A 20,678-nucleotide genomic window follows, 5' to 3' on the forward strand; every position below is an offset into this window, starting at 1 on the left:
TAATCGTACCAAAAAAGCCATCAATGTCACTTTCCACCTCTGGGAAAAACCAGACAATTCAGAAGGAAATGTTGAGCTATCTCACAGGCTCAGAAGGAGGGGAATCTTTGAAAGGAGTTGAGGTTTCACAAACTTTTTTTATTTACAATCCTATGCTAATATCCTACTCTACAGTCCTACTCTACAGTCCTAACTAGAATCCTGCTCTACAGTCCTTCTTTAAGTTGATGATGGACAGAACAGTTCTAAAGTGATTGACATATTCTTGTCTTCCCCTTCCACTTCTTCACTGAAATGATCAGTGGCACCATACTGGACATAGTCTTGGCCAGTGTTACAAATGGATGCTGCACAAAGGAAAAAAAAAAAAAACAAAAAAAAAAAAAAAAAAAACCCAGAATGAACCATTACTTTCCAAGCTAAGAGCCTCAAGGGCAGGGGAAATTTTTTTAAATGAAAAGGGGATTGAATCAGAGTAGGTCTAAAGAGCAGCAGTGGGGCAACAGTGGCACAGCTTGCTGCAAGGGCTGCTAAGTTCCCCAGGCCTGGAAATATTTCAGGTCTGAGCATCCTGATCTCTTTCACGATATCCCTGCTCATTGCACGGCACTTGGACCAGATAACCTTTACAGGTCCCTGCCAGCCCAGCCCAGTCTAGGATTCCTGACTGTTTTCATCTGAACAGCACCAAGAGTGGAGGTGAGGAGGAGAGGGACTCATCTGATGCCTTGCACTTAAGTGCAGGAGGAGCCCATCCCTGGGACACTGTTTCCCCTGCAGCCCCTGGGCATTTTACCTGCAGCAGCTCCTTGGCAGACCAGCACCGCACCTCGTCTGTCTGCAGGCAGCAGCTCAGGAAGTCACAAAGCCAAGGGGAGAGGAGCTTGGGCTGCTGCAGCTCTGGGGGTCCCTTTTGTGGCTATCAGGAGCTGAGCCTGGAGAAAAAGGAAACAAGTCTCTCAGCTGCTTCTTTCACGTCTGGAACTGCTCTCCCAGACCCCATTGTTTCAGCTGCACTCTGCAGTGGCCATTTCTGCTGTGGCACAGAGGCAGAGATGACTTTCCTGGACCAACAAAAAACCCAAAGGCTGATGCAGCCACAGCTTTTCCAATATCCAACAGATCTTGCCTTGGCAGCTGATTTCCTTGACTGACCTCGTTAGTGGAAACTACACCAGGAAAAGCACGTTTGCTTCTCTGAGGATTCACCTGGCCAGCTTGACAGACTGTTTGAAAGAGGGACTTTGCTCTACTAACTCACTGCACTATTTCCAAGGATTATTACATGAAAAGCATCTCTGCAGTGCTTGTTGGTCCCTGAAGCACAGCTGCCATCAAACAAAAGTCATCAAGCTTTTTACTTGGTTCTTGAAAACAACAGTAATTGCAAGTCAAGAAAGGAAATCCCTCAGTTATTCCTCAGGTAAGGAAACAAACATTTGGAATCTTATCTTCAACACAGACACATGAAGATGCATGCACAAATGTCTTGGGATGAAAATGCCTGTTTGTGCACACAGGAAACACCTGCACCTCTGTCTCTCAGCAGACTGCAAATTTCAGCTTCCCTTAGGTGACAAAAGCAAAATTTTGGTGGTCAAATCAGAAGAGGGAGGAATGCCATTCCCTCTGCTCATTTGGTTACTCAAGTCAATGCATTAATGGTATGTGCTCATCTTAGAAAGTGCCAGGAAACAAAGAGGTGGCTTTGGCAAGCTCTCCATATGGCCAGGCTTCAGCTTGGTGACATGGAGAAAGTGGTTTGGGTTAGGAAAGAAAGATGGTCACTAAGGGTTTCAACACCACTGCACAAGAAGCACAAGAGACTCTGTGGCCTTCACACCCTCATGTCCAGGTTTCAGGCAAGTTTCCCTGTGAGAAGAATGGGGGTGCACTTCTTCTCTCCAAACCACTGTTTTAGGAACTTTGTTTGGTCTGGGTTTTCAGGAAAGATAACAGCAGTTTTAAGTTTCCTGTTAGTAGGGCCATCTACTACAGGGCCAAAAGAGCTGGAACGACTTCTAAGCCAAAGCCAAATGTTGCCTGAGAATGGAGATTGTTTGCGTGGGGTAAGGCTTGAGTTCCCCCTTGATTTCTGCTGCAACCAAAACTCCAGCAGATGCTGATGTGCTGCAGGGACATTTTCAGACAGGGACTGTGGAGGAAGTAGTTCCAGCAGATGGCAATGGGATTTTGTCCAGTGGCACACAGAACGTGGGATAGGGGAGAAAGGCAGTGGGACCAGAGAGTATTTACACCATACTGTGGAAGGATTTTCATTCGAGTAAGAAGGTTCTCCTTCCACCATTTCAATGCCCACAATTCCAAAGGACCATATGTCCATTTTGGGGCCATAGGGTTGACCGTTCACCACTTCAGGCGCCCTCCACCAGTAAGTCCCAATCACCGAGCTCCGTCTACTCTGCTCAGGGGTCAGTTGAGCAGAGAAGTCAAAATCAGCTGGAAAGAAAGGAAAAGACTGTTTTTATTTGAATCCTGTGCAATTAGGAAAGCAAGCAAAAGAATTGCCCAGTAGAAGTTTGAGAATGTGCTGTTCAATCTCCTGCAACTGTCCCTGCTCAGTTTCCTCAGGACTTTAGCCAAGGAAATATGGATTGGCTACTTCAAAAATCCCCACATTTTTACACTGCCTCTAGCAGTGGCTTTTGTTCCCCTGAAGCTTTAGATTTGTAGCTCCCTCCCTCTGGAGGGAACATACACAGAGCAATGCCACTGTGGACTGCTTGTTCCTTGCCATAGGTCTGTGCACATTGTAACTGTGTGGTCAGCTCACAGCAGGGCTCCCTGCACTGCCACCAGCACCATTTTGGGGAGCTGGCAGTCACTCAGAAGCAGCTCCACAGCCCCCATATCCCTGGAATGCTGCACCTGGCCAAGAATATACTGACCCAGCTTGACAGAGCCATCCGTTCTGAGAAGGATGCTGGCGCTCTTCAAATCTCGGTGCATCACATGGTTGGAATGAAGAAAATCCAGTCCTTGCAGGCACTGGAAAAGAAACCAGAAACAGGAGGGCAAAAATCAGTGATAGGATTTCATCACACTGGAAAGGAAACTACTTCCAAAGATTCCCTCTGCAGGGAATGGGGAGTAATGGCAGAGCACAGTGCCATTGAGGGGAAGAGCTGCTCCAACACTAGCAGAGCAGCATTTTTCTAAAGAAAGGCATGTCAGCTTGACAAAGAGCAACAGCAACTGCTGGTGTAGACTCTGCCCTGCAAACCAGCCAGATGACTGCTGCTGCTGCAGTGGATGTGCTCAGAAGTTAAGAGCATTTTGGCTGCACTGCTAACCTTTTCAGCTGAGGACTCAGAGAAATGAGTATTTCTTTTCTCTTTGCTGTTGCTTTCAAATGCTGCCACCATCACCTTTGCTTTTACAGGCAAGGCATGCAGTACAGACAGGCCAAAGTCTAGAGAGTCAAGATGGAGAACAGCAAATACAAGAGCCAGAGTGAGAATGCAACACAGGAGAGAAGAGGACAAGAACAGAGTCCAGTGAGTGCAGAGGCACTGGCAGGCAGTTCACTTGAGATGCTCTTGCTTGCTAAGAGCATTCCAGTGACACAGAAACAAAGCCTGGCACATGGAATCACTCCTGTTCTGAGCCCCTTTCCCAGACAATCCTGCCCAAGCCCTGGGAAGCACAGCTGGGATCCCTGACTGACCTCCCGACTGACGACTCCAATCTTGTCTTCGTACATGTGAGTGTCATTAATGATGTTGTACAGAGTGCCTCCATCCATGTACTCCATCACCAGCCAGAGTTCCTCACACACAATGTAGCTGAAAGAAGGAAACAAGGCCATGCAGGTGAACATGCATACATTGGTTTCTTTGCTTGATTCTTGTTTCTGGGTCCCTTTGTGACAAGGACAGAATGAAAGGAATAGACATTCCCTCCAGGCTGTGCATTGTTTGTAGTCTGTGCAGTCTCAAGGAGAACGGCACATCTGTGAAAAAGGAGATGTTTTAGATGGCCAGCAGGCAAAAAGTGCAGTTGAGTAACAGCCAAGATGAAAATCTTGTCACGGGTGGTATTTCTGGAAAGCAGCACCTAGTGTTCCTGGCATGGTCAGCCATGGAAAAGAGGGGCAACAATCCAAGGGAAATACTTTGCAGGATGATTCATCAGCTTTGAAGAAACCTTAAAAAAATCAATTCTGTGACAACATGGAGGCAGTGAACATACAGGGTACTGACTTACTATGGTAGGGTTGATGCAGGTTTTTGAACAATTTTCCAACCATGTGTTTGAAAGCCACAGAAGGCTCATGCAGACAAAATGCACTCTCTTCCCATCCATTGGAGATGAGTAGAGAAATAATAATTGACCAATAATTAACAGCTCTCTTTTCTGCCAGTGTCCAAAGTGGCTTTTTTAATTTTGCATGCTTTTAGTATGTAAACAAACCTTCATGGGATGAGACCATGACCACTCACCTGTCTAAATAATTCACAACATGGGGACTCCTATTCCTCTTCATGACTGTGATTTCAGTAACAATATCTTGCATCATGCTTGGTCCTTGAAGATTGATTTTCTTGATGGCCACCTAGAATGACATAGAAAATGAGTAACTTTAGAAGTTGGTGGCACAACACCACAACACACACGGGACAAGTGATTTTGCAATGACACAGGTGAGCCTTGCCAAAGTGCCTTGTGATCAGACAAAGGAGTAATTAGGAATTGACATTCCAACAGCTCATTTCTCTGCTCCTTTGGGGGCCAGTTACAGGGCATGTGGCCCACTGACCACGTTTTGCCTTGTCCACTTGTTATCAATGGTGTCTCAACTATCACCCCCAAAGCTCTGAGCACACACACTCTCTGTTTTTCTTTCTCTACTTCAGAGGAGGTAATGCGTACCTTTGTACTCTGTGGATACATCCTGGGCTATAGGCAAGGCTTGGGGCTTTTAGGGATGCCTTGCAGATCTCTCCCTCCATGCAGTTCCCAAGTGCAGCACTGCAGGTGGCTAAGGAACTACTAGGAACATGCAGATGTGTTTGCTGGCAGCCAGAAATGAGAATTCAGGACTCTGAAGCCGTAGCCCCAGAGAGCAGTGAGATGCTCTAAGGCACCACCTTTGTTTGAGGAATTGAGAGCCAGGGAGAGCGTCCTTCTCTGAAAGGAACCGCTGCCCTCCTTGCCTTCCTTCTGGCAGCTGAGCAGGACAAAGAGTGTCCCAAATGAAGTTGGCTGGCTGGCACAAGGCTGTGCCTCTTGTGCCTTTGCAGCAAAGGTCTGCCTACAGCTGCAGCCCCAGCTGACACAAGAGAGGAAAGCCCTGGAGAGCAGCAGAGTCTACAGGGGCTGTTGCCATTTACCTCTCGTCCTGTGGCAGTGTCAATTGCTCTGCAAACAGCTATAAACCCCCTTAGAAACAAAAGAGCAGTAAAGAAAGGAGAAGCCATTTAGATCTTGGAGTGAAAGCCAGCCCAGACAGGAGATCTCTGCTGGAAATGCCTCAAACCTGAAGGATGCAGGAAGGGTCTGCCTGAAGGCAGATGATGCATTTTCCTCTCCAGTGCATGGGCCCTGGGCCTGTTCCTGAAGCACTGGGGTTTAGTGCCTCAGCTCAAAAGGCCAGGTGATTCTTTCATCTTGGAATTCAGTTTCTAAACTGGGAGGTTTTTATCCTGGCCACAGACTATTTCCTTCAGCAAACTCTTGGGAAGGAATGTTCCTGAGAAGTGTTATCTCACTGCTATGATAGGGAGTGGGTGCTGTTTCTGGCAATGAAATGGAAGTGTCTTTGACAATGTCTTCTGTGGTAAATGTAATGGATAAATTCGTGTATCAAAGATTTGGTCTATTAAAAAGCTACTCCAGGGCATCTCTGAGATTCCAAGACCTGTGGTGCAAGCTGTGAAACCACAACATTTGCGACAGAAATTACATAGCCGGACTGGAGATGGCCCATTCATCAGGGATGGGCCTCCACTTCACAGCTGCTCGACATCTGATATCAATCCTGATAGGGGATCCAGAGGATGACCAAATCAGCACCCCAAAGACTAGATCCGGGAAGACTATCAATGTCTTTTCATACTTACGGGAACCCCTTTCAAGACCTCGCTTGGAAATAAAGAGATACATGAATATTTGGACTTTCAATGGACTTAGCCTCAGGGCGAATCAACTGTATGTTATAAATGGGTCAGGAGACCTGCTCCTTTGAAAGGCCTTTATTAGTCAGCTCTTTCAAGGGGGAACTCAAGGGGTCGCCTGCGCCGTCGCCGCTCCTGTCGCCGCTCCCACTCAGGCCGCCGCTGAGGAGGAGGTGCCAGTTGAATCTGCTGCTCTCGCTGCAGAGTCGGGAGTTCCAGCCTCGCGAGAATCCCCAGGAACTCATTGGGCTCGGGTGGTCTAGGGGTGTCACCTTTGCTCAGTCTTTTTGTGGTCATGGCGAGGAGGCAGAAGCAGAATCAGTCCCTAGGTAGCTGAGGGTCTTCTCGGTGTTGTAGTGTTTCCCTTTTATCTGGATTTTGTGCTGGGTCGTGGCTTTTGGGTCCTTTTGCCAGCAACTGCACTGCCGTTTGGAGCGGAGCACCATGGAAGTCCTTGGATTTTCCTATTAGGCGGGGCCAGCAGTTCGAGGAGCTGGCGGGGAACGGCGACAGTCTAGCCTGACGGAAGGGGAAGGGAACCTGGGGTTTTAGGGGGGTGTACAACTTGGAATAAGGTTTTGAGGGTACAAATTTTGGTACAAACAGCATAACTTTCTTAACAGACAGGGTACAACTGGCATAACATTTTAAACAGCATAACCTTCCTAACAAATGACAGACTGTGTCAAAAATGGGAGTTTCTTACATTTTATTCATTTCACTGTACAAAAACTGTACGCCAAGACCCAGTGGTGTGTGGCTGAGGTTGGATGGTATGGTTGTTACTGTCACTCTGCCCACCCAGCATTCGAGCGATGTTGTCCAATTTTATTGTGGCTTTTTAATTTATTTTTTTTTTAATTTGCTAAATAAATTCTGTTATTTTGAATTGGCTTCTTATCATTTATAACACTTCTGACCACACTTACAGATTCTGGCCAGTACTGAGAGATGGGGCAGACTAACTCCGGTGTCTGAATATGTTTGCAGCTTGCCTGACTTCACACTTGACAGGTGTTCCAGCAGCAAATCACCTGCCCCATGACTGTGTAGAAGTAACTGTGGTTGGACTCACCCTTGGCTAAGATTTTCCCGTTCCATGTATTTCCTCAGGGGATTTTCCATGCTCACCATTTGCACTGAGGGAAACAAAATGCAAGATGCTCACTTGAAAGCAGACATCCCACCATCCAAGAGATACAAAAGGCAGCTGCACTGGGGCTGTACAGTCTGGGCTTCTGAGTCCTTTTCGGTCAGCTGGATAACAACAACAACTGCAACAAAACAGGCAGCTCTGCAGGACAAGCAGCCAGCACAGAGCCTGATTTTCCACAGTCCTTTGAAGAGATCTCTTGACACAAAACAAAGCACAGGGAGATGCATTCCCAGGAGAGGAGGGCATCTTCCCCACCCTGCAGCAGTTTGCCAAAAGAATGCCTTTCCCTTTGAAAATCAAAGCAGCCACCACAACAAAGCTGCCAAAGCCCAAGCACCAGCACTGACAAGCAACGGGAAGAAGGCACAGCCAGACCCAGCCCCTTCCAAGCTGGTGCCCCCGTTCAGGATACAGCAGGATTGGTGTGGAGATCAGACACACCGAGGTGCAGATCAATGCCCTTTTTTTGCCAACAGGTGATGGTGGACAGAGAGTCAACTGGGCTCTGTTCTCAGCCCCATCAGGTCTTATCTGAAAGCACAGGACTGGCAGCTGTTCTAGGCAAAAAGCAGATTAAGTGACTTGTCCTGCAAAATCACAAAGGGCTTGATGTGTTTTCCTCGAGACTGACCTCATCAGGGCTGGGGCAGTGGGTGATATTCTAACAGTCATGGGAATGACTGGGAATCAGGTAGCAAAAAGTGCCATGGATCTGATCAATATACAGCAGAGGGGCTGGAGGCTCACTCCTGAGAAATGCCTACAGTGCAGTTTTCTTTGATCACACTACATCAATGTGTCTCCTGGACACATCTTTCTAAGAACAAAACTAGGATAATAAATAGAGGCTGTGATCAAATTATCTGTCTTTTCACTGGGGGCACAAAAAAAACAGCTCTTGCTCTCTGTTTCTACTGCCACCTGATGTTCTTTCAAAGGAGTTCCCACTGACAAAATATAATATTTTCATAAAATACCCTGTAGATGTAGTTGTAGGAATAAGAACAGTCATAAAAATTACACCAGTCAGACATATGGGGCAGAAGAGCTCTTTCAGGATGGAAAAAAACTCTACAAAAAAAAAAAAAAAAATCCAACCCCCCTCCCCCCCAAACTAAAACCAAAACCACAACCAAGAGACAAAATGCCACAATCAATCAATTTTTTTGAAGTTTTTTGCTCTGGTAATGAGTGAGAAGTCAGGAGTTTAAGGAGAATTTAGGAAGCTAACTATTCTATCCAGTTTGGCCACTAGCACACAGGACTTGCCTGGATCATTTGCTAGGTCACAGCCTTCTGCTGATGCAACAACAATTCCTGCTTCTGCCTTTAGCAGATAGGGAAGCTCAGGCAAACCCCAGGCACGTCCAAGCTGCCCGCAGAGGCAGCAGGAACACCCAGGGCACTCTCTTGCTGCCTTGGAGCACAGCATTTCCTGTGGGGAGCCCTAAATGTCCCTGGGACACCAAAGGGAGAAGGATCATTTGGTCCAGCTCTGCTGACACGTGCACACAAGACACTGTCCCTCAGAGAAGAAAGACACAAGACGTACTCAGGAGCTCCAGGGAGTCGTGCTCCATCTCCTGTTGCTGAGCAGCAGCTGTGTCAGGGCTGGAGATGAACAAGCTGCCCGGGCTCCACTTCTTAGTTGGGGCAGCAAAGGCTCCTTTAGGTGACACTGCTGCTGCTGCTGCTGCTGCTGCTGCAAGTTCAACAGAAGAGCCTGTGGAATTCTGACACAACAAAGGAGTTGGTATCAAAAAAGTGGCTGGCAGAGATTAGCCCCAGATCCCCTTTCAAACGCAAGGCCTTAGGAAGATGCTGTCAGCCACATGCAGGACTCTGCCATGGGTTTGTTCTGATGGCCACTTCTCAAACTGGATGGGTCAAACCCAAAGGCTGGTTTTACTTGAGTTCATGGCCAGATTCATTTTTCATTTTCTTCAAAATCCATTTGCATGGATTTTCTGAAGTCTGACTGCCAATGTGACCATTCTACTTTCTCTCAAGGACACTTTTTCCCCCTCAAAGGGCTGCAGACACACTTGCAGCTCCTTGTTGAAATGTTCTACCTCTTCCTACGGAGTCCTCTTTTCCTCTGCCATCCTCAGAACATGCCCAACTGGCAGCATTTCTGCTTGGGACAGTTTCTGTGCCTCAGAGGAATCCTGGGGCTCCTCGTTGCCAGTCACTTGCTGGAAATCTTTGCAGGCTGCCAGACGAGATGTCAACACGTCCACCTCAAGTGAAAGAGAACAAAGCAGTCAGAGAGTCCAGTCTGTCCCTGTCAGCCAAGAGTCGTTGACTGTGAGGAAAGGGACAGACCAGATTCACAAGGGATACAGACAGCTTGTTTGAAGATCCATCTGGGCCACCGTGTTCACCTGCAAGAACACCTCAAGAAACAAGGAGAGCCGGCACAGGCCAGCAGGAATGCATTCAGATGCCTGCTGGCCAAAAGGCCAAAGCACTAGTGCCACTGTCCAGGGCAGCAGCTGAGATTCAGCAGAGCAGGGAGTGTCCTTCAGAGTGGCTGAGACCGACACTAGAGCAGGATGGCACTCAGAGGCATCACCCCAGTCCCCTGCTGCTCTGCAGGGGAAAGGCAAGAAGGGCAGAAAGCGCCAGCTTGGTGACTGCAGTGGCTGTCGCTCTTTCACTCACTGGTCTTTCTAGAGCCTCTTGGTCCTCAAGGAGATGAAGTTTCTCTTCACTTTCTCTTGAAATCTTCATTTCTTCCTCCAGCCTCTTGTTCGTTGCCTTGATCCTAGCCTGACTGTTCTGCAGCTCTGCCTGCAGCTCCTCACCAAAGTTCTGTGAAGAACAATGTTAAAACCGGGCCAGGAGACCTGCTCCTTTGAAAAGCCTTTATTAGTCAGCTCTTTAAAGGGGGAACTCGAGGGGTCGCCTGCGCCGCCGCTGCTCCTGTCGCCGCCCTCGCTCCTGTCGCCGCTGAGGATCAGGTGTCAGTCGGACCTTCTGCTCTCGCCGCAGCAGAGTCGGGAGGCTCCGATCTCGCGGGAATTCCCGGCAACCCAACTGGGCTCGTGTGGTCTAGGGGTGTCACTTCTTCCCAGTCCCTTTGTGGTCGTGGCGAGGCGGCAGAAGCAGAATTCAGTCTTTAGGTAGCTGAGGGTCTTCTCGGTGTTGTAGTGCCTCCCTTTTTACCTGGATTTGGTGCTGGGTCGCGGCTTTTGGGTCCGCTTGCCGGCAACTGTACTTCGGTTTTGGAGCGGTGCACCATGGAAGTCCTTGGATTTTCCTATTAGGCGGGGCCGGCAGCTCGAGGAGCCGGCAGGGAACGGCGACAGCCTAGCCCGACGGAAGGGGGGGGACCCCGGGGTTTTAGAGGGGGTATACAACTTGGAATGAGATTTTTGAGGGTACAAACTTTGGTACAAACAGCTTAACAGACCGGTTTACAACTGGCATAATATTTGAAACAGTACAACTTTTTAACAAATGGCAGACTGTGTAAGAAAATGGGAATCTCTTACATTTTATTCATTTCAGTCCCCCCTCTATTTCTTTGATCGGGCCTTTGCCCGCATCAATTGGCAGTTTTTTGATTCATGGGAGTATATCTTTTTTAATTTCTGGTATTGGTTATATATTCTTTTGGCTTTATTCAGTTCTTCAGTTTGGGGTTCTAGTCTTATTTCAGTAGGTTTGGGGCTTGCTTGAATGGTTGCAGTTCGAATTAAACAGGGGAATATGCAGGGAAGGAGTAGGAAGCTGGCAAGGATGCTTATTACAATAAATAAGTCAATAGGTAAGTTTTTATTAAGGGGCTCATCAATTTCATTCAGTGGCTTTTCTTTTATTAAATTTGCAACTCCCTTTGGATTGTCTAATTTTTTTTGGTAAAACAATTCTCTTATAGGGCACTCTCTAGTTAGGTGCTGCATAAACGTTGCAGCAATTTTTACCATCCAATATTGTTTTTCATTTTTTTCGGCAAGTAGATACTTGGGTTATATTAAAACACGTGGGACTCACATGAGTGTGAACTCTTATAAGGGACTGCAGATTCTCTTCATCATAGATGAGATGGTAGCCCCTAGAGCATGTTCCTTTGGCATGTTTGCTTATTAATGGGACTATAATTAGTCCTCCCAAGAGTCCAGTATGAACCATTATCTCGATCTCACCTGGTCTTGCCTCTTGGGTTGGGGAAGTTATTTAGCTGGCCTTATGGAGTTTCTTTCAGTGTGCTCCCACTTGTTCAGTTTTTGATTAGGCTTTCTGTGGTGTGCCCTATAAGAGATCTGTAATGATATTATTATCACAACCTTTTTAACACTTTATAATAACTTAGAACAACAACTTACAGAGAACATTTTATGATCTAATTGGGCTTTGGTCGTTTCTTGAAGGTTATTTTAAGTGTGTTTGGATCTCTAATGGTAGTCCATTCAGAGGGAGTCTCTGCTGGGGTAACAGAGTCACTGGGAAGTGGCAATGGTCCTTTTACTCGGGATATGTGTGTCCAGCCCTTTTCTTGGGTTCTCACTGCAGTGTGGGTTGTGAGCAGGACCTGGAATGGACCTTCGAATTTGGGAGTTAGTGGAATGGTATTCCAAGATTTAATTAGGACCCAGTCCCCTGGCTTTATTTGGTGTACATCTGCATCTAAGGGGGAGGTTTGAGGAAGATACCCTCTTCTCTTAAGATCGGCCAATGTCTTTCCAATTGTTTGAATATATTCTTGAGTGGCTGCCTCCCCTTCTAAATAATTTGCAGTGCTGTAAGGAGTTAGTAAGAAAGGGAGTCCAAACATCATCTCATATGGTGAAGCCCCTATGTCTGACCTTGGCCGAACTCGGATTCTCAAGAGTGCTAGGGGCAGACATTTTAGCCAATTCATTCCAGTTTCTGTTATCAATTTAGTCAATACATTTTTGAGGGTTTTATTCATCCTCTCAACTCTCCCCGAGCTTTGGGGATGCCAGGGTGTATGCAACTGCCATTTAATTCCCAAGGCTTTAACAACATCATGCAGGACTTGTGCTACAAAGTGGGGGCCTCTGTCTGAATCGATGTTATTTACCAGTCCATATCGGGGGATGATGTGTTCTAATAGTATTTTTATTACTACTTGTGCTGTTTCCCTTTTTGTAGGGAAGGCTTCTATCCAATGTGTTAAGTGATCAACTATAACCAAAAGGTGCTTATATCCCTGTACTGGAGGCATTTCTGTGAAGTCTATTTGTATACTTTGAAAGGGTCTTAATGCTATTTGTCTTCCTCCTGGTGTGGGCTTTTTCATTACTTTTTGATTTACTTTTTGACAAATTAGGCATCCTTCAGTCACTGCTTTGGCCAGGTTATAGATTCCAACACATAGGTGTTCCCTCAGGAAATGATCACACAACCCTTGGGTGCCCCAGTGGGTTAAGCTATGGATTTCTGCCAGTATTTTTCGAGCTATTGCTTTATTTAGGAATGTTCTTCCATCTGGGGTCAGCCATTCCCCCTGCTTCCCTTGGTGTAAACCTAACTTTTTTATTTCTTTTAATTCATTTTCATCATATATTGGTTCACTAACTTTGTTAGCTGGTACATCATTTAAAGTAAGAATTTTTATTGGTTCTCCCAGCCTTTGAGCTGCTAGTTTGGCTGCTTGATCAGCTACTTGGTTGCCCTTTCCTTCAAATGTGTCCTTTTTTTGATGTCCCTTGACATGTACAATTGCTATTTCTTGGGGCTTCATAAGAGATTCTAATACCAATTTAATTAATTCTTTATGTATCAGATTTTTCCCCTTTGAATTTAGGTAGCCTCTTTCTTCCCAGATTTTTCCAAATGTGTGTACTATTCCAAATGCATATCTCGAGTCTGTGTAGATTGTACCTTGGTCTTGTTCTAATAAATCTAATCCCCTCTTGAGGGCATAGACTTCACAACACTGGGCAGACCAATGGGGGGGCAGTTTTTCTTTTTCTATAACTTTTAAATTGTCCCTTTCTGTACCTTCGACTATTGCATAGCCTGATATTCTCTTTCCCTCTATCACCCTAGATGATCCATCAATAAATAGCACCCTCCCACATGGTAGAGGTGTATCTTCAAGATCTTCCCTTACTTTTGTTTGTAAATCTATGATTTCCAGGCAATTGTGCTCTAAGTTTGGTGTGGGTTCCCCTGAGAGGAACTGGGCAGGATTTAGACTTTTTGATGTGATTAGCTCCAAATCACTGGTGCCGGTTAAAATCACTTCATATTTTAAAATTCTAGAGTCAGTCAGCCATTGTTGAGCCCTTTGGCTCAACACTGTCCTGAGATCATGGGGTGTGTGTGCAATGATTTTTCCCTGCAGTGTCAGTTTTTGTGCTTCCTCTACAAGAACAGCTGTGGCTGCTACAGCCTGGAGGCAAGCCGGCCACCCTCTTGCAACTGGATCCAAAAGTTTGGAAAGATATGCGACAGGCTTTTTGTGTCCTCCCCATTCTTGGGTTAATACTCCATAAGCTATTCCCCCTTCAGAGTTAATGAATAGGTCAAACTTTTTCTTAAGGTCTGGGAGACTCAGGACAGGGGCTGAAGACAATTTTGTCTTTAGGTCTTTCAATTGTTCTTCATCCTTATCAGTCCATTTTACAGGTTCAGGTTGGACTAACTTCTCATAGAGAAATTTAACACTTTGGGAATATTTTTCTATCCATAGCTTGCAATAACCAAATAGTCCTAATAATTTTCTTATATCTCTTTTTGTGGTTGGAGCTGGGATTGAGAGTATACCTGAGATTCTCTCAGGGCTTAATTTTTTACACCCTTCCCCAATGAGGTGTCCGAGGTATGTGACTTGTGATTCTACAAACTGTAATTTGTTCTTTGACACTTTGAGGCCTTTTTCTCCTAGAAAATTTAAGAGATTAATACTGGTTTTTTTCACTTCATCTTTCTCTCTCCCCGATATTAGGAGGTCATCTACATACTGCAGGATTTGTACATTATTTTTAGGGATAAACTGCCTTAGTAACTCTTCTAGGGCTTGCCCGAAAAGGTTTGGGCTTTCAGTGAACCCTTGAGGAAGACGAGTCCATCTTAGTTGCTGCTTTCTCTTACTTTCAGGGCACTCCCATTCGAAAGCAAACCAATCTCGGCTTCCTTCTGCCAAAGGACAGGCCCAAAAAGCATCTTTTAGATCTACTACAGTAAACCAGGAATGTTCTCTAGGGATCCTGCTCAGGAGTGTGTAGGGGTTTTGTACCACCGGGTGCCTGGTAATTGTTTTTTTGTTTACTTCTCTTAGGTCTTGCACTAATCTAAACTTATTTTCTGCCTTTTTTACAGCCAGAATAGGGGTGTTGTGGGGTGACATACAAGGTTCTAATATTCCTTCTGTGAGTAGATGGGTTATAATTGGGGTTAGTCCTTTTTTCCCTTCCAGAGAAATAGGATATTGCCTGACCCTTATAGGAGGCGTATTTTCTTGCATTTTTATTTCTATAGGTGGGATATCTAAATATCCATATTTTCCCTCCTCGGCCCAGACTTCTGGCTTGATTTCTTTCAAGTCTCCAATAGTCAGCCTCATCATTTGTACTACCATTTTTCCTTCTCTAGGAAGAATCCCTACTCCCAACTGAACTTGCAGGTCCCTTCCCAGCAAGTTACTGTCTATTTTGGGTAGATATATTAAATTAGTGACACATCTCTTGGAATTTCCTTTAATTTCTATATTTTCTATAACTGAGGCTTTGAAAGGCTCCCCTTCTGCTCCTAGGACTTCACAGGTTTTTCTTCCAATTGTAATTCCAACTGGAAGTCGGTTAATACACGATTTATCGGCACCAGTATCTACTAAAAATTCAAACTCTTCATGTTGGGGACCTACTTCAAAGTTTACTATGGGCCCTTCTTGATGTTTCGTGGGGTCCCCTAACGCATAGAGCCCATGACACCCCTAATCCTCTTTGACTTCTCCTTTCAATAATTTTTCCAATGCCTCTTGCTCCCCTACGACAGTCTCATCAAATGACAATTTTTTGCAATATTTTTTAAAGTGTCCTATATCTCCACAATAAAAACAGGCTCGGGTCTCTCTCGGTCTCTGAGGAGTACCCCAAGATGGTGGGTTCCTTCCTCTTCCTTTTTCTGGTAAAGATTTTGTGTTCCTTTCACCCCTAGCATCCTCTTTGAGATCCCTTACACTCTCCCTGGCCACGGCTACCATAATCCTGGTTTTTGCTTTTGTTCTTTCTTCATCTCTCCTAAGATATACTCTTAGTGCTTCCCTTAATAATTCATTTATTTCTCGGTCTTGCCAGTCCTCCATCTTTTCAAGTTTTCTTCTGATATCTGGCCAGGATTTTGTGACAAACTGTAACTTTAATAATATCTGTCCCTCTGGGCTATCTGGATCTAGATTGGAATATTGCTGGAAATTCCGTCTGAGCCTGCTCAGCCAGGCTGCTGGGGTTTCATCTTTCTCTTGGGCCCTGTCAAAAGCTAATTTGGTGTTGCTACTCCGAGGAACTGATTCTTTAATACCTTTTATCATTAGGTTTCTATAATCCTCCATATTTCTCCTCCCTTCTTCTCTGTTTGGGTCCCACCCTGGGTCAGCTATTGGCAACTTCTGGTCACCGGGGGGGCCCATTCGGTTTTCTCTCTCCCAGATGCGCATTCCTGCTGCCCTAACCAACCGAAACTCGTCCGGATTGAAGAGTATATTTAAGATGGAGTTTAGTTCTCCCCATGTATAAATATTTGGGCCTAAAAACTGGTCAATCTGGTTGGCAATTCCCACTGGGTTTTCAACTAGATTCCCCAGTTCTTTCTTAAAATTTCTGACTTCTGACGCTGTTAAAGGTGCATTGACAAACCCTATTCCTCCAACTGCCCCACCCAATGGGACCTCCCTTAGGGGAAAGAGTTTGGTTTTTGACCTGGTGTTACTGTAAGGTCCTTCTGGGGTTTTTATTGCCTGGCAGGACGCATTGTTAGTTGCCAGACCTAGCTCCCAGCTGTGAGGGGGTGCAGGGATTGTGGATGGTGAAGGAGAGGAGGTTAGACCAGTGTTAGGAAACGGCAGAGGGTAAGAGGGGTTATAAGCTGGAGGGGGGCAAGTTGGGGAAAGAACAGGGATTACAGTTTGAGAAGGTGGGATATGATTTTCAAATGAGGTTGGAGGATTAGTAGGGATAGTTTGTAGCACTTCGGGATAAACTGGAGGAGGAGGCAAATGTTCTAAGGGGTCCCAATTATGGCTAGCTTCTTCTTGGTTCTCCTGCTTTTCATTCTTTTGTTTCCCTTGCTGTAACTTACATATTTTTGCTGTTTCATTTTTGACTACTTGTTTCTGCCAACAGATAGCATAGAGTATTTGTTCAGTACTTGAATCTCCTCGAGATTTCAAGTATTGAGTTAATTGTGAACACATCCAGGGGTCTCTAGTTCCACACCATGGCCATCTTTCAGGTAAATCTAGCTTAGGCCAAGCCTCTATGCAATAATGGATCATCTTGATCCTGTCCAAGCTTTTAGTGGCTTCATCAAACTCCCATAGCTCTAACATTTGTCCTAGTGGACTGTCCGATGGAATTTGTTTTATCTTTTTCTCTCTCTCTTCAACTGGCTCCACTCTACTTATGTATGCCCCCATTTTCAGTGGGTCTCAAATAAAAACTACGCTGTTCTTATTCTGACAGAAACTTTACTTCAGGGCAACCCAAAGCAAAATTACTTGTCTTTGTTTTAATTAAACTTCTTTAAGGTGCCCCTATACCTACACAAGTTTAAAGGCGTGCAGCCCAAATTTTAACTCTCACTCACTCTTTGAGCACTCGTAAGTAGCCCCAGGGACCCTCTCAGGGTTTGGGCACTACCCCTGCCAGTGCTCGGAATGCCCCACAGGTAGCCTGGTGACCCGCCCTTAGGGCCTCAGCCACTACCCCTTGGCCAGCACTCCTTTACTCCCCTGCACCCGGACAGCGTACCTCTTCTCTGGGCACCCCCGACCAGTTCTACCTCTCGAACCCGGAAAGCGTACCCAAGATACCCCCGACCAATGCAGACTTTTATCCCAGCACCCCGACAGCTACCCCAGCCAGTCTCCAAAGCACCCCGAAAGCAGCCTATCTTTGCTACCCCAGCCAGTACTCAGACGCTCTGGGCCGTAGCCTCAGCCAGTACTCTTTATCCCAGCACCCCGACAGCTACCCCAGCCAGTCTCCAAAGCACCCCGAAAGCAGCCTATCTTTGCTACCCCAGCCGGTGCTCAGACGCTCTGGGCCGTAGCCTCAGCCAGTGCTCCCTTTCTCTCTTTACACCCCGGTAGTTACCCCAGCCAGTGCCAACTCACAAGCCCCGAAAGTAGCCTGGGCAACCCGCCCTTAGGGTTCCAGCCGCTACCCCAGCCAGCGCTAGTCTCCTGTGACACCCCGGGCTATAACCTCAGCCAGTGTGGTGCGTGCCTCACTTACTTCTTTGACGTGCCACTTACTCTCTAAATTCCTCCGCACGTCCAGAGGGGGGCGCCTATGCCCCTGGAGACGCCTCAGTCACTCTCAGTTCACTCGCTTCCTGCTTTTCCCGGCCGGCCCCCTCGCGGGGGTACTCAGCAGTCCAAACTCGCTTGGGGGGTCCGAGCTGCCGGCCCCCACTCATTCACTCCACATCCGCTCGTCTCCACTCCCGCCACCGGTTATTCTTACCGATGCTCCCTCAGTGGCGTCCCACGAGGCTGGCGAGCGACGTCCTCTGGTCCGGGATGTCCAGCTGTCCAGGAGGTCCGAGGTCGGGCTGCGCCTTCCCGTCCTGGTCCTCTTCTGGGCGTGGCTTAGATCCCGGCGAGCCCCCAAATTGTTATAAAACTGGGCCAGGAGACCTGCTCCTTTGAAAAGCCTTTATTAGTCAGCTCTTTAAAGGGGGAACTCGAGGGGTCGCCTGCGCCGCCGCTGCTCCTGTCGCCGCCCTCGCTCCTGTCGCCGCTGAGGATCAGGTGTCAGTCGGACCTTCTGCTCTCGCCGCAGCAGAGTCGGGAGGCTCCGATCTCGCGGGAATTCCCGGCAACCCAACTGGGCTCGTGTGGTCTAGGGGTGTCACTTCTTCCCAGTCCCTTTGTGGTCGTGGCGAGGCGGCAGAAGCAGAATTCAGTCTTTAGGTAGCTGAGGGTCTTCTCGGTGTTGTAGTGCCTCCCTTTTTACCTGGATTTGGTGCTGGGTCGCGGCTTTTGGGTCCGCTTGCCGGCAACTGTACTTCGGTTTTGGAGCGGTGCACCATGGAAGTCCTTGGATTTTCCTATTAGGCGGGGCCGGCAGCTCGAGGAGCCGGCAGGGAACGGCGACAGCCTAGCCCGACGGAAGGGGGGGGCCCCGGGGTTTTAGAGGGGGTATACAACTTGGAATGAGATTTTTGAGGGTACAAACTTTGGTACAAACAGCTTAACAGACCGGTTTACAACTGGCATAATATTTGAAACAGTACAACTTTTTAACAAATGGCAGACTGTGTAAGAAAATGGGAATCTCTTACATTTTATTCATTTCAAACAAGAGCCAGAAACTTCCATGAGTGGAGTGGCTGCCACTCTTGCTCTCACCTGGTTTTGTTGATTGCGCCTCTGCCAATAGAGGTTCCAGTGTTCTTGAATTCTTCTCATGTCTTCGTTGTTCCTTCTCTTCACTACAATCATGTCACTTGGAGCTTTGGGCAGCTCCACTTGTGCCTCTGCCTCCATGTTCTGTACACACAAATGCAGAGCAAGTGACTGGGAGCTGCTGTCAGGCTCAGCTTTTCCTCTTTCAGCCTCCAAATCACATTCATTCAGCCACTTCTTTCTGCTTCCCTGCCCACCTCTGCTTCCACTGTAACCCTGCTATCCCAGTGCTGATCTCTGCAGGTTACAAGGCTCTGTGCTTTCAGTGCCCGTGGGACTCAGTGTCTCCTCAGTCCCAAGAGCTCCATTTTATGCCCTCGTCCTGCCCTTCACTCTGTCACCTGCCCAGGCAGGCTTACCTGGCCATTCTCCTGTGCCTCTTCCATCTCCTGCCTGACCAAGGTGGGTTTCCACTCCCCGTACAACATTTGTGGGCCAAGATTCCAAGACTGCTGGGCTCAAACATTCCCAAAGCACTGTGCTGCTGCTCTCCTGGCTCATCTCTGCCCGTGGGGAAGCACAGATTCCAAAGTGACACTGGCACTACAATCAGGCTCCATCCATGGCTGAAGCTCCAACAGCCCCTTAGAAAGCTGACAGGTGAAATGAATGAAATGTAAGAAATTCCCTTTTTTTGACACAGTCTGTCATTTGTTAAGAAAGTTATGCTGTTTAAAATGTTATGCCAGTTGTAACCTGTCTGTTAAAGAAGTTATGCTGTTTGTACCAAAATTTGTACCCTCAAAACCTTATTCCAAGTTGTATACCCCCTCTAAAACCCCGGGTTCCCTTCCCCTTCCGTCGGGCTAGGCTGTCCCCATTCCCCGCCGGCTCCTCGAACTGCTGGCCCCGCCTAATAGGAAAATCCAAGGACTTCCATGGTGCATCGCTCCAAACCGAAGTGCAGTTGCCGGCAAGCAGACCCAAAAGCCGTGACCCAGCACAAAATCCAGATAAAAGGGAAACACTACAACAACGAGAAGACCCTCAGCTACCTAAGGACTGAATTCTGCTTCTGCCGCCTCGCCATAACCACAAAGAGACTGGGAAGAAGTGAGGCCCCTAGACCACACGAGCCCAGTTAAGTTGCCGGGGATTCCCGCGAGACCGGAACTCCCGACTCTGCTGCGGAGAGAGCAGTAGATTCGCCTGACACCTGATCCTCAGCGGCGACAAGAGCGAGGGCGGCGACAGGAACAGCGGCGGCGCAGGCGACCCCTCGAGTTCCCCCTTTAAAGAGCTGACTAATAAAGGCTTTTCAAAGGAGCAGGTCTCCTGGCCCGTTTATAACAACAGGCAAGGTGTCTTTTGCCACACAAGAGAAGAGTGGCCCCCCATGCAGTCATGGACAACACAATCATCTCTTAGCAGCTAATTAAAAGCCAAAAGACAGGTGGACTCTGAGTACCTCTCAGCTCTGCCACTGACTGCTCTGCCTGAAGATGCAAAAGAACAACCTGGCAACAAAGGCACCAAAATCCCTGACTTCAAGCAGCACCTCCATCCCCAGTGTGTCTCTGAAACGCTCCCAGGTAAGCACAGCCAAGCAGCTCCTGGGGACAAACCACCCCAAAGAGCTTGTGTTGTCAGATCAATGCTTTTTGTGCCTGTTGGTACTTGGCAAGTCTGTGGAGGGGGACAGGTGTCCCCAGACCACAGTGTCCCCCATGTATCCGCCAAGGCTGAGCACAGTGTCTTTGACATGCTCCGTCCTCTGCAGACAGGGAGCCTTCCTGCTTCAGGCTGGCCCCTCTCAGAATCCCAGCAAGCTGGGGCCTAA

At 47.3% G+C, this 20,678-nt stretch overlaps 1 protein-coding gene across 1 annotated transcript; it reads right to left on the reverse strand.

Moving 5' to 3' along the window:
* Positions 1-117: 117 nt before the first annotated feature.
* On the reverse strand, positions 118-19,326 carry LOC136374849 (serine/threonine-protein kinase PAK 3-like). The gene is given in 10 exon segments (XM_066340240.1): positions 118-347; positions 797-904; positions 906-935; positions 2,264-2,460; positions 2,910-3,009; positions 3,689-3,806; positions 4,464-4,576; positions 9,958-10,142; positions 18,793-18,982; positions 19,258-19,326. Coding segments are annotated over 10 exon segments (1,212 nt in total). The 3' UTR covers positions 118-245.
* Between the last annotated feature and the right edge of the window lie 1,352 nt (positions 19,327-20,678).

The sequence above is a fragment of the Sylvia atricapilla genome, unplaced genomic scaffold (assembly GCF_009819655.1).
Source record: "Sylvia atricapilla isolate bSylAtr1 unplaced genomic scaffold, bSylAtr1.pri scaffold_158_arrow_ctg1, whole genome shotgun sequence".
NCBI lineage: Eukaryota > Metazoa > Chordata > Aves > Passeriformes > Sylviidae > Sylvia > Sylvia atricapilla.